General features: G+C 34.3%; 1 protein-coding gene across 3 annotated transcripts in view; it reads right to left on the bottom strand.

Annotated features, from left to right (window-relative positions):
- The window catches only part of CPED1 (cadherin like and PC-esterase domain containing 1), a 433,414-nt gene that overhangs the window by 231,914 nt on the left and 186,531 nt on the right, over positions 1–14,969 (bottom strand). For all 3 annotated transcript variants that reach the window (XM_069087089.1, XM_069087090.1, XM_069087091.1), the window contains 4 exons: positions 12,994–13,066; positions 10,890–11,057; positions 2,857–2,961; positions 1,029–1,198 (listed from right to left, as the gene is read on the bottom strand). In XM_069087089.1, the coding sequence (XP_068943190.1) occupies positions 1,029–1,198; positions 2,857–2,961; positions 10,890–11,057; positions 12,994–13,066 (516 nt within the window). The remainder of the gene's footprint in view (positions 1–1,028; positions 1,199–2,856; positions 2,962–10,889; positions 11,058–12,993; positions 13,067–14,969) is intronic.

Below are 14,969 nucleotides of genomic sequence, written 5' to 3'. Positions count from 1 at the left end.
AATCACTATAGGAAAGTCTGTCCAATCATTTTCCATCTCTCCTGAAACAGGTGGACCACCAGAGGTTAGATTTAAACAAATACATATTTTCTGATATTGAGGATAATTAGAGGAAGAAGAGACCTGAAGGACCTCAGGGAGATACTATCTTTTCAGGAATTCCTTTCTTAGAAGGACAGATTTTCATTTCTCTGAGAGGGTTGAGGTGTGATCCTGATTTGAAAGCAGAGGGATAATAAACTCCTCTAATGTTTCTCCATAATAATAATAGCTTGCATTTATATATGCAAGGTTAAGTGGCTTGCCTATGGTCACATTCAATTTAATAAACATTTATTAAGTGCCTACTATGTTCCAGGCACTCTACTAAGGATTACCTAGTTAATCGTCCGAGATAGGATTTGAACCTATGTTTTCCTTATTCCAATAGCTTTGTGCTAAGCTATCCTATGCCAGTAGAGAAATTGGAAAAAGTATAGGTCATAAAATGTTAGAGCACAAATATGTTTCATTCTGTCATCCTGGTTCACAAACCAACTAAATAAATCCAATTATTCTCCCAGTCTGATAGGTAGCTGATAGCTCATGAAAATCTTGACACATCTTATTTTTTCATTGCCTCTCTGATGTTCCCCCACCTCCAATATATATCAGAATGACACCACGTTGAAAAAATTTCATTCTAAACATTGCCTTATAGGGGAATCAGGGCTTATTGGCTCTTATATAGGAATGGTTTGCAACTTGTCATCATATTTTCATCTCACTTTTTGAAGCTCACTGGTGTCCTTATGGTTTGCATATTTTGGAGTGAGTTATTTTCAGAGCATCATTTTTGGACAACCTCCTTATTTCTTCTCCTCCCTTTTTCCCCTACCCCCTGCCACTGTGGGTGAGGGCCATTTAAAAGCAAACCTTTCTAGTCTGAAGACTTTCTGATTACATACCCTTAATATGTATCTAACCTAACAATATATCTCTCCCATTCTAAGAATGAAAACTTCTTGGCAAATGTGTAAACATATTACCATTCTGGAGAATAGGGCCGAGTCTTTTTATTTGTGAGCTGTAGTTCTGCGAATAGATTTAAGAGAGACCAGTCCTGGTTCAGAACTGAACCATGTTTCCCCATAGGATCTGCCACATAATAAAATTTATGCCTAAAAGCTTGAATTCCAGGAGCAGTTGATGGGAAAAGCTGAGAAGAAAATAGAATAAATATAAATCTGTTAGTGAAGAATATCAGAATGACTTGTAGAAAAATTACAAAATAAAAATGTAATACTTTTGTGGAATGCCACATAATCCAGTATTTTAAAAAGAAAATATTTTAAGAGTAATGGTCAACAAAATCCACTTTTAAATGGTGATATGATGTTCTCTATGGAACTGAAAATACTATTCAGTTGAACACATGAGTACATGATCAGGTAAGTGGGAGGATGAAGAGAAATCTCTCATGGTTGGAATTTATTTAGGATAGAATAAGTAATGCCAATGGAACAAAGGAAGTTTGTGACTGTTCTCTCTCCACCCTTACAGTTAAGGAATTAATACGTTTGCTCTTCTCCCCAGCACACAGCTCTCTAAGTCTTCATGCCAGAATCTTGGAAGATGTTTCTTACATTCATGATGCCTTATCTCATATCATAAACTCCAAGAAAAGTGGATCAAAGTCTGTTTTACTTTCTTTGTATTATGTCCCCCCAAAAAAGCACTATTAAATATGGGCATTAATTTACTATTGGATAATGATGAATTTAGAGTTTATCCAAAATTGATATTTATGATGGAATCATCTTTGAGGAAAGTACTTTTCCTTTGAATTCATCAGAGAAGCTTCTCCAACCCAAGGCAAATTGCAAAATGTATTTATTAATAAAATTAGCTGGTAAATTGGTGATGTTTTCATGTCCCAACATTCATCAAGTGAAAGATATTAACCTTAATCTTTACTATATTAACATAAAATGTGTTTTAATCCATCATTTATCAGAAAGTAATTTATTTAAAATTACACATATTAAATTAATGATCATCATATCAATGATTCACTTCATTTAAATGATTGAATTTTGCATTAGAGCTTTAAAAAGAGTTTGCATCAACAGCCATTAGAAAATTCAGACTTATTAATTTAGTCAATTATAAAAAGTAGTATGAAACAGAATAAATGGTATTGAGAATGCACTATGGACACAACAAATTTCCTTTTGATATGGTTCTGACAATTGCCAGATGTTAAAAATGTCATTCTTGTAATGGAATCAATTTAGACATTTTGCAAACTTTAGCCATTCACCTTTTCCTTCTACACAGTTTTAAAGTGAAGTTAGACAAATTGACTAACTAATTTCAACTTTCTAAAGACTTCTCTAGATTAGTTTGACATTTCCAATCTTTCACAAAAAAAGAGGGAAATAAGCAAAATGTATCTACATTTTGGTAAAGTAGTAATTCCCTAAAATATTAGTGCAAAACTTAAAAATTCTTTGACATTGTTCTCATGGGAAGAGAAATTTAAACTCCGTCAGTTATATTAACTGTATATTTTCCTACCTTTGACATGTCAAGTATTGTTTTACAAAATTATAAAACAAAAAATTTAAGTATCCTACCCATTTTGTTCTTTGAGAAAGAAAATTTGAGTTTTTAAGGTTTCAATATTTTCAAAGAAACACCTGCATCTGGCTTAAATTCAAGATTATTTGCACATATATATATATATATGTTCAAAATATACATACATACTTACATATGTATATATGTATAAAAGTTATTCTATTATATACCTAGCAATATAATTCCAATATAAAAGCAATAAAGATAATTTAAGCAGCATTATTTTTCTTTTACCAGTTGAAATTGTCCCAGACTCTTGAGTTCCTTTATGAATGTCATAATTGAATTTATCTCCTCTAAGGAGAGGCATGGATTTAATTCAGCTTGATATCCTTCACCCTGCATTGAAAAATGCAAACAAAATTATTTAAACATTCCAACAAAGAAATTAAGGTTATTATTAAATATAATTAAAATTAATTATTATTAAAATTAAGAAATTAAGTAGCCATTCACTCCATATCTGTCTGTGTGTCTATTTAGCCAATCACTTAGTGAAAAAGACTGATATAATGGAAAGACATAGATTTGGTGTCTAAAGATGTGGGTTCAAATATTATTCTGGGGCGGCTAGGTGGCACAGTGAATAGAGCAGCAGCCTTGGAGTCAGGAGGACCTGAGTTCAAATCTGGCCTCAGACACTTAACACAAAAATAGCTGTGTGACCTTGGGCAAGTCATTTAATCCCAATTGCCCTCCAAAAGAAACCAACCAAATATTATCTCTGATATTTACATTATGTTCCCTTTTTGAATACACCTGAATATTTTGAGAGCATGACTATTCTTCTAGTCACCCAGGTCCACAACTTTGGAGTCATCCTTGCCTCCTACCTCTACCCTATCTCCTCTCCAGTTCCCCTCCTTCATGTCCTCTTGGTCACCAATTTCTTTTTTTCAGTTCTACTTCCACGAGATCCTTTACATTCATGTCCTTATCTCTACTCATTCTATACACTAACCTAGTTCATGCCTTATCACCTTTTGCCTGGAGAATGGCAATAACTTCTTAATAGGCCTCTTTGTTTACAAACTATTCTACCTCCCATATTTCTGTCAAAATATTCTGCCTGCAGGATAGGTCCAATCATGAAACTTCCATGCTCAAAAATCTTTTTTGGCTCCCTATTGTTTCTAGGATAACATACAAGTATATTAGTATAGATTTTAAAGTTGTCTATACCCAGGCTCCAAATTCCTTTTCATGTCTTTTTTTTTTCATTTTATTCCCCTTCAAATATTCTATACTCCCACCAAACTGACCCATTAGCTTTTTTCTTTTCCTGAACCTGACTTTTCCATGATTTTGCTCAGTCATATAGGCCTGTAAACCCCCTTCTTTTCTTCTACTCCTTCAAATCTTAGCTTCTTTCAAAGTTCAGTTCATGTGTCTGAAATATTTTGAATTGATTGCAATGAAACTCTGAATTAATAAAAACCTTGAGTTTTAGAATGTTTTAAAGAGAATACTTTTTATTGCTCTCAGGAGGTCACAAAATAGTCGAAAGCAGTACAAAGTAAGTAATGTAGTGGAATGAGAACTAGATTGTGTGTTAGGAAACCTTGATCCCAGTTCTATTGCCACTCAGAGTTAGCTACAACTTTGCGTTGTTGCTCAGTAATTGTGTGTCCTTTAGCAACTGATTCACTGGGTATCTTCAAAATGGAAGCAGTATGATGAGACAGCAAAAAACCAAACAAACAAAAAGTAATGCAGCCAAAATTAAAAGGGAAATGGGAAACTGGGGAAAATTTTTATGGCAAGTTTCTCTTTTAAAGGCCTTATTTCTCAAATATATAGGGAACTGAGCTAAATCAATAAAAATATGAGCAAATCTCCAGTTGATAAATGTTCAAAAGATATGAACAGGCAGTTTTCAGAAGGAGAAATCAAAGCTATCAATAGTCACATAAAAATGCTCTAAATAACTATTTATTATATAAATGAAAATTAAAATGACTCTGAGATATCATCTTTTACCAATCAGATTGACTAACATAACTGAAAAGGAAAACGACAAATATTGGAGTGGATGTGGAAAAATTGAGATACTAATGTACTGTTGTACATTAATTGTCCAATAATTCTGTAGAACAATTTGGAACTAAACCCAAATATATATAAAACCGTGCATCCCCTTTGGCCCAGCAATAACATTACTAGGTCTGTATCCCAAAGAGATCAGAGGAAAAGGACCTATTTGTACAAAAATATGTATAGCAGTTGTTTTGTGGTAGCAAATAATTGGATATTGAGGGGATGCCCATCATTTAGGTAATGGCTGAACAAGTTATGGTATATGATTATGATGGAATACTATTGTGCTGTAAGAAATGATGAGCAGGATGCTTTCAGAAAAAGCTGGGAAGATGTACATGAATTGAAGCAAAGTGAAGCAGATAACCTCAGGCAGTAATAGCAGTATTGTAGGGATGATCAGCTGTGAAAGACTTGGCTACTCTGATCAAGACAATGATCCAAAACAATTCCTTTTTTTTTTTTTTTTTTGCTTTTTGGAGGGGGAAGGTAGAGCAATTGGGGCTAAGTGACTTGCCCAAGGTCACACGGCTAGTTGTTGTGTTAGGTGTCTGAGACCGGATTTGAACTCAGGTCCTCCTGACTCCAGGACCAGTGCTCTATTCACTGTGCCACCTAGCTGCCCCCCAAGACAATTCCAAAGGACCCATGATGGAAAATGCTATCCGCATCCAGAGAGAGAACTGATGAACTCTGAGTGTAGATTGAAGCATACTTTTTAAACCTTATTTTTCTTTGGATTTTTTGTGTGTTTTCTTTTAAAATATGACTAATATGAAAATATGTTTTGCATAACTTCACAAGTATTATCAATATCATGTTGCTTGCCTTCTCAGTGTGTGGGTGAAGGGTGGGAATGAGAGAGAATTTAGCACTCAAAATTTAAAAAATAAATGTTATATTTTTTACATGCTAATTGGGAAATAGTTAATGAAATAAAAATATTCTAAAACACAAAATGCCTCTGGCCTCAGTTTCCTTTTCTGTTAAATGAGGGAGGATGACTAGGTGACCTCTCATTAAGATTCCTTCTGATCTTCAATCTATCATGGTATGATACTATAAATCTCCCAGGGACATAGATTCTATGAACACAGAGAGTTGCACTAACCCATTGTAAGATTTATTCTAACACTACTCTTCTGTCATGCTATATTCTACAGACATCCAGAAGCCTCCACAGATCTGGAGGGAAATTATTGAATGAATATATAAGAATAATTTATAATGTTATAATGGAGACAGATTAGTAGAGGAAAAAACATTGCACTCAGAGTCAATCAGCAGAGACCTAGTTTTCAATATTGCCTTAGATATTAGATGTGAAATGTTGGACAAGTTATTAAGCTTCTCAGGGACCCTCTATTTCTTATTTGCAAAATGGTTATCATAACACATACATATTACCTGACCCAAATGGTTATTGTAAGAAAAGTGCTTTGCAAAACTTAAAGTGTCTAATACAACACCTTTCATATAACTGCTTCCTGGAAAGCCTTTGCCCTTTACTGGGCTCTTGTTTGCTTATTTGTAAAATGAGGAGATTAGATTACATGACCTCTAAAGTGTTGTTGTTATCCAGTTGTGTCTGACTCTTCTTGCCCCTGTTTGGGGTTTCCTTGGCAAAGATACTTGAGTGGTTTACCATTTCCTTCTCCAGCTCATTTTACAGATAAGCAAACTGAGGCATACAGGGTCAAGTGACTTGCCAAGGGTCATATGGCTAGTATCTGAGGCTGGATTTGAATTTAGGAAGAGCAGTTTTCCTTATTCCAGGTCCCACACTCTATCTGCTACACCACTAAGCTACCCCAATCCTAGACTGATTATTTATCAAGTTCCTACCACATGCAAAGCACTTAAGAGGCTTCTTTTGGAGATTCTTTTGAACTAATTTAGAAAATAGATGAGATTCTCAAGGCTTAGTAAGTTATGTAAGTAGCAAGAGCCACAATGGAAATGCTTTCAAATTTGAACACCCTCTAACAAGGTGAACCCAGGTAAAATATTTCAATTTTCTTGGTTGTCAAGATCTTAAAGAGTAGGTTTTAGATGTAAGAAGAGTATTCTCAGACCCTCCCCCACCCATTATAACATGTTATTTGCCAAAAACAAAGGGGGAATTTGTGACATTACCAATTTGAGGTCCAAAATAAGTAGACATGCTCTATCAACAAACTTTTTTTTCTCACTCATTGTTTTTATACTTTCTTGGGAACAGAAAGTACCAAGACAACCACTACTTTGGGATTTTGTGGTTCCGAGCTTTAATGACAGCAGGTTTGGTAAAATAAGAAAGGAAACAACACCAAGTCCAAAAAAACTACATGAAACTGACAATCTGGGGCAGTTGCCCTTCTCTCATAAGCAACTCAGTCCCATTTGAAACCTTCACTATTTATCCTTTTCATATTCATTTTATGCCTTCTATATTCTAACAGCTTTTCTATTGTGAGATTTAGAGAGAAATTTCTAAGTGGAACCAATGTCAAATTTATTAAGTAGCACCCTAGTGTGATATGGCACTGTGGACAGCAACATTTAAATTTTTACCCTATTCAGTATTAATAACACTCTAAAGAAATATGGATAATTTTTTAAATATTTAAACCTCTTCATTTATCCTCTGTTTATTCTGAGTTTGTAAATTACTCACATTTATATGTTACTTTAAAGTTTACAAAGCCTTTCCTTCATAAGAACCTTGTGAAGTAGATAGCATAAGTATTATTATGTCCATCTTATAGATGAGAAATTGAGGGGTTCCAAGAAGGTATATCATTTGTCTATCATCATACAGTTAGTAAAAATCAGTCAGAGGCAAGATTCAAACTCTGGTTTCTTCTTCTTCTCCCCCATTCCCATTATAATATCTGCCTGAATTATAGCATTATAAATAATTATTTTGATACTGACTAATAATTTTTACAACAACTAATACTGTTTATTTCAAGTTCTTACTAGTACTTTGGACACTTCTATCTGTAAGTAGAATAATAGTAGTGCTGGAAGTTACCTCAAGACCATCTAGTACAATTCTCTGTTACTTCCTGCCTATGTGACCTTAAGTCACTTAGCTTTTTGGCCTCAGTTTCCTCATCTGTAAAATGAGAAGGTAGAATTAGATGACCTCTACTCAAAGGTCCCTTTCAGTCTTCAATATGTGATAGTATGAGTCTTTGATGTAGAAAGAAAAAATTGAGGTAGAAATAGGGAATATTTGGAAGAGGAGAATGTTTTGGGGACAAGAAAGTGAGTTGAGTTTTGAACATGTTGAGTTTGAGATGTCTCCAGGTGGTCCAGACAACTGGTGATTCTGTAGTGAAGCTCAGAGGAGAGACTAGGACTAGAAATTATATAGGGGGTACATATATGTATATAGCCATACATACATATGTATCTATACATGTGTACATATATGTGTATGCATCATTTGCATAGAGATAGTAGTTAAACAACATGGGTTGAAAGAGAGGAGGAAAACAGAACCTTGGGGAACATCCATGGTTAGGGTGCATGATGTGGCTATTGAGAAAGCAAAGGAGATTGAGGAGAAGCTAGACAGGTAAGAGGAGAACCAAGGGAGAGTAATATAATGAAATTCCAGAGAGCAGAGATTTCCTAGGAGGAAAAGGGAGTCAACAGCATCAAATATATCATAGAGGTCTAAAAGTATGTAGACTCAGAGAAGACCATCAGCTTTGACAATTAAGAAGCAATTTGGCAATTTGGAGAGTACTTTTAGCTCAATGACAAAGTTGGAATCCAGATTGGAAAGGGTTAAAGAGTGAATGAGTAGAGGTGGTAAGCATAGACAACTTTTTAAAGGAGTTTTTCTAAGAAAAAGAAAAAAGAATGATAGCTCGAGGGGGATACTAGGATCTGGCAAAGGTTTTTGTTTTTGTTTTTGTTTGTTTTAAAATTATATTTTCTTTGCAAAAAGCAAAAATCTTCCTTTTTACCCTCCCATTCCATCCCCACCATGAGAACTAAAGAAAATCAAACCCTGTTATAAACACGTATAGTTAATCAAAACACATTAACACATTTGTCAGATAGCCCTTTGCTAACTAGATATAGATATATTTGTTTTAATCTGTACTTTAATGCCTTCATTTCTTTATCAGGAAGTAACATGTTTCATCATTAGTCTTCTGGAATTGTTCATTATGCTGATGAGAGTTCCAAATTCTTTCAAACGTTGTTTGTTTTTTAACCATATTGCTGTCATTGTATAAATTGTTCTCCTAATTCTGTTTCCTTCATTCAGAGTATCATACAAGTCTTTCCAGGCTTCTCTGAAACCATTGCCTTCATCATTTCTTACAGCACTATAGTATTCCATCACATTTATAGACTATAACTTGTTCATCCATTCCCCAATTTATGGGCACTGCTTCAGATTCCCATTCTTTGACCTTGAAAGAACTATAAATATTTTTTGTACATTCTTAGTTTATTTTGCTTAAAATTAATGTTTCTCTTAATCTACCATCCCTCTAATTCGCCTACCCCCACTTCTTCCTTTTCCCCTCCTATTTCCTTGTCAATTGACATGTATTCCTGTAACCAACTTTGTGTGTGGGTATGGGTATGTTTTCTTTCCTTTAACCAGTTCAGATGAAGATGAGGTTGAAGTGCCAGCTGCTTGCCCTATCCTCTCTTCCTTGTAGTGTATATAATTATTTGGGTACTCTAAATATGTGAGATAATTTTTACTAACTTCCCTTCCTCCTCTCCCCCTCCATGTTTTTCTATTCCCTCTCTATTCTTCTATTAAGCCAAAACAGAACTACTTCCAGGCCTTATCTTTGGAATATACACTTAGTATTGCTAGGTCAAAGAGTATGCACACACTGTTTTATAACCTTTTGGGCATAGTTCCAAATTGCTCTGTAGAATGGTTGGACCAATTCACAACTGAACCAACAGTGTATTATTGTGTTTATTTCCCCCCATCCTTCAAGCATTTTTCATTTCTGATGGGTGTAAGGAGGTACCTCAGAATTGTTTTAATTTGTATATTTCTAATCGATAGTGATTTAGAGCATTTTTCCATGTGACTATAGATAGCTTTGATTTCTTCTTCTGAAAACTGCCTATTTATATCCTCTGCTAACTTGTGTTTTGGTCACAGTTAGAACAAAATACTGTTGGAATCAGCCCCTATCAGCCATCTAGGAAGTTTTACTGGTTCTGAGTGACAGAACTATAGATTTCCTTTGGTCTAGGATTCCTGCCCTGCTAATTCCTCTGTAGGCTAGGCTAGATGCTAGAAATGAGATCTCCCTCTGCTCCTAGGGTCTGAACCAAAATGCTACTGCTTGCTTCTGAACATTCTCCCATCTTTTTACACTGCCCAGGAATGTCGTCCCTGTGAATAGTTCCCCTTCTGAGTCTACCCTTGATCTGTGAAACAGAACTAGGTAGTGGGCATTTAGTTCTAGTTGTCATCTGTCCCTATTGCATTCTAGTATGGGATTGAAAATGTCCCACATGGATCTAGGACCTCCTCTTGTCCCAGTACACAGTCTTCCTGGTCACTGGAGTGTTCTGCATCAGCAAGGTATGCTCCTGGCCTGACAAAGTCCCAGTGTCAGCAAATCTCTCTATCTATATTCAGGGAAGTGGGGTGGGGCAAAGAACTCATTGTGATTGTTTCTTGGATTTCTTTATCAATATTTGGTCTGGGGTATTTTCTAGGTCTATTTGGAAGAGTTTGCATTGCTTCCAACTAATCCACCATCTTGGCTTTGCCTTCCTCTCCTAGTTTTTTTGTTTGTAATGATTGTTTGTTTTTATTTTTAGGATGAGAGAGACATTGGAATTTTTTAAAGCAGTAGGAAAGGAACTATTACATATGGAGGGGTTGAAGATGGGGTGTAGAGACAGAATAATTCAGGCTACCGTCTGCTGGAGAGGACCAAAGGGGAATGGATGAAATGGACATGTAAAGTGTTTGGCTTTGGTAAGGGAAGGGTTGTCTCAGTCAGAATTTGGAGAAAAGGAGGAAAGAACAGGAATATCTATTGTGTAGTACTATATTTTTATCACCCTCATTTTACAGACAAAATTGAGGGTCTTAAAGAACCCAGCTAGTATTAGAACAAGAATTAAAATAAATTAGTATTATTATGATTAATAGCTAACATTCAAATTTCTTTTTAAGACTACATATCCAAAGACTAACTACAAATGAGGAAATATTAAATACACAAATATAATCTTACCTTAATTATATCTGATCTGTAAATTCTTTTAAGTGCTTCAGAAAAAATGGAAAGTGAAGACTCATTGGCAAAGAGAAAATTGAAAGTGTCTCTTATAAGGAATTCTTTTGTATTTTGGTCCTCTAAATCAATATTGTCATCAACTTGAAAATCGAAATGCTCATGCACCTTTGAAAAAGAAAAAAATGTATGTGGCAAATATGCTAACATTATTTTGTTTTAGTGCAATAGAATTATTTTTCCCAAGACGAGTCATTCTCTATTACAATTAAAGATCAGAACTGACCTCTAGTGGTCTATTTGGAAGACAGCAATCTCATACAGATTAGTACTAAGTTTTTAAAATATGTAATTCTTTCATTTGTGACAAAAATTAATGAATGCACCATAACTACATATAGGTTAACTACTCAGAGTAACCTCTTTGGTAGTGTGATGCTTTATTCCATCATATACCAAGTGGCACATGTTTGAACGGCATAGTTAAGAATAGAAGAAACTACTTAAATATGTAAAATAATTGTTGTATTAACCATATAAAGAAGTTGCTTTAGAAAACTTTAGCATTATGTGATTTAACGATTTCATGCAGCTTACTGAACTAAATGTGTTAGTTACAGGAAACAAAAATTGTTTAATTATATAATATTTTAAAGAAAAAATCTTGAGTGTCATAAAATTGAGGGGAAATTTTAAAATTATTTTGATCATTTGGGTTGTTCAAGCTGCCTGTTTTGAATATTTGGGTCAACATGTGTTTTATTCCTCTCCATCCCTCCTCCCTTAAAAACATGGCTCCACTCAGACAAAGTCAATGAACTGTCCTAATTTTCTATTTCTAAAAATAATTCCTGAGAGCTATTTTAGGATGAGAAAAGAAAAAAATCAACTAATTAGGTAGAAGAGAAAGAGACTATTATTAGAGTAGGTAATATTGGCATCAAAGTACAATTCACATGTGTTTCCTACTAGGAAAATTAAATTTAAAAAAACCTCAGAGCTATTCAATTAAATTGTATAGGCCAAAATTAATTAATGAAAATGTAAATAGTTACTTAATAAGCTTGGATGTTTATACTTACATTTAGTATTAAATTTTTAGAAAAAATACTTAACTCTAAAATATATATAGACCAACTGAAGCCTAAGTTTCAGTTTAAGAAGATCGAAGCAGCTGTGGGTATATTACCCCTCACTCAGACAAATGCATTGGATTATCTGATATTTTTGAGTAAGAATGCTACTGTTCTCCATTAATTCAGAGTCTACTTTATAAAAATCCATTTTTATAAAAAGCAGTTAAGGAACAGTTAAGAAACAAAGTCATTTCTCTAGGCTTACTGAAATTGATCTTAGAGAACATTTTCTGAGGAGAAACTATTATCTAAAATGGCACTGAAAACTTCTTAACTGCTAAAACCAAAAGCTTTTTCTTAGTTGTCACCTTTCTTGACTTTTCTTGCTTCTGGATACTCTATTGTCCTGTGGATTCTGGGACATAGTTCTTTCCTAGTTCCCCTCCTACCACCTGAGTTTTCTTTCATGGTATTTTGCTATTCACTATCAGCATTCTTTAGAGGCTACATATAATTGTTAATAGATTTCTGCCTTTGGAGTCAGGAAGACCCTGGTCTAAACTGTACCTTTAATATTTAATAGCTACATGATCTTGAGCAAGTCATTTCACATTTTGAGGCCCTGGTTTCCTCTTCTTTAAAAATAAAGCAGTTGGACATGCTGAACTCTACAATCAACTTTCAGCTCTGAATCTATGATTTGCTGCTGTAAATATTATATTTCTCTGTGTATATGCCATTTATCTGATTCCCACTCCGATAGAATTTAGGTTTTCTGCATACAAGTAAGAGAATCTCAATGCCCTATACAAAGTAGTCACTTAATAAGTGTTCATCAAAAAAAATGAATACATGAATCTAGCATCTCTATGTCTATGCTACAAAAGAACTAAATCATTAAAGATTTTGATGATAGCTCTTACCTATACAACACTTGCCATAAATTCAAACTAGACACACATACAAAGTCTTAGAGAATACAAAATCATTTGTCATGAAACAAAATATTCTGCTTTTAGCATACTTACCTGAAGAACCAATGGGTTCAAAGAGCTACTATAATCAATATCAAATGTTAAAAGTTGAAAACATAATCTGCACCTGAAATAAATATAGATGACATGAAAAACTTTCCTTGCTCACCATATTTAATCTTTTTTATATCATTCTATTAGAAAAATTATAACTGAGTACAATTATTTCTTAATAAATTAATAAAGAGGGGTGGCTAGGTTGCACAGTAAATAGTGCACAGGCCCTGGAGTCAGGAGGATCTGAGTTCAAATGTGGCCTCAGACACTTAACACTTACTAGGCATGTGACCTTGGGCAAGTCACTTAACCCCAACCACCCTGCCCTCCCTCTTCCAAAAAAAAGCAATCAATCAATAAATAAATAAATACAAAAGGGGAAGTAATGGATCCAATGGTAGACAATAATAAAGTTTAACTTAAGTTTAAGTTTAAAGTTTAATCACATTGAATTGATCTAAAAATTCATAGCATTCCAAAGATCCAACATTGGAAACCATATTGTAAAATTGACTGAAGAGAAGGTAGAAATGTGTCCAAGTTCCTTCTCTGGGAAATAGAAGACTTTTACTCTACCATATCCTAAAGACCAAATAGATAGAGAGATTCCTTTAATAATGACAGAAAATATTGACCTAAGCAGAATGTTCCTTTAATTATTTTTCATTTCAAATTTTCCCAAGAGAGGTAGAAGCAATTTTGGTTGGAATTCAAAATATATCATACTTGGACCCAAAGGAATTAAAGATATTGGATTTTGTAAACACATGTTTTAAACGAACTATTTTGCTTAAATAGATACATCCAAATTGATAAGATTTTCTTTATAATAATAAAAGCTCAATACACATGCAAATTATGGGGGGTTAGCTTAAAGAGGACAAAATTGAAGCAAAAATACTACAACTTTACTTATTCAATTATTTCCATCATTGTTGAATGTACTCTAAGATATTTGATGAAATATATTATGTAAGATAAATATAAATTTACTATGTGTGTATATAAGGTAGCTTTTAGTGTGAGGTGGATTTTGTTATTCTTTTTTAAATAATTGTTCCCAGGATCCATGGCTTGTAAACATCTCCACCATGCTTGTGCAGGGTTATAAAATGATAAATAATATAAACATTTGTACTTAAAATTGTAAATATCCACTGCAACTGTGCAGTGAGATATAATGATGAGATAATATAAACTTGTGAGGCTATTGCATGCAAATTGCCTTCTTTATCTGTTACCCTATAAATTAAGTAGGCACTATTCACTAAGTGGCGAATAGGAATGCACAAGGTCAATGTGTATGTGTGCTTGCCTCAACTGGACCCCACTGAGGTTTAGGGGGGAATGCACAAATTGAAATTCTGTGCATGCCTTGATAGGCCCCCATCAAGGTCTGGGGGAATTTTTTTAATGTTTGTTAGTCTCAACTGACCCCCATAGATACTTAGGGGACACATAGGAGTTGTAGTAATTAGGGGATTCTGTAGGAATTGTGCTCCCATTATCAGCAATCCTTTGAGAAGACTAGAATAAAGTAAGCTAATTTAACCCTTTATTTTGTCTTCTATCCTGTCTTCCTGTCTGCCTGGATCAAGAGTGAACTTGCTAGAGGCTGGAGCCCCAAAACTTCTATTTCCCATACCCCCTGTCTTACCCTAAATAATATAATAAGTAAATATAAATGTGAGTATAAATACACTATAGGCTGTTGCAGCATCACAGATTTCAGAGTTTGAAAGTTTCTGAGTAGACATCTAGTGGGACCCATACTCTCAAATTCTCTCCACTTCAACACACACTTTTAGTGAGCCAACTATCTCCTGAAACAGCCCATTTCACTCTGGGGTTGTTAGGAAGTTTTTTTTTTTTAATTAAGCCGAATTTGCCTTTCCAAAATTTCCACCTGTTGTTCCTTGTCCTATCATAAATATCTTTCAAAGAAGCACAGACTTTTCTCACACAGCTAGCAG

Source organism: Petaurus breviceps, unplaced genomic scaffold (genome assembly GCF_028583685.1).
Source record: "Petaurus breviceps papuanus isolate PSGF00001 unplaced genomic scaffold, PetGlider_PUasm1.0 181, whole genome shotgun sequence".
NCBI classification, from domain to species: domain Eukaryota; kingdom Metazoa; phylum Chordata; class Mammalia; order Diprotodontia; family Petauridae; genus Petaurus; species Petaurus breviceps.
The sequence above is the reverse complement of the archived record's forward strand: the minus strand, read 5'-3'. Positions and strand labels throughout refer to the sequence as shown.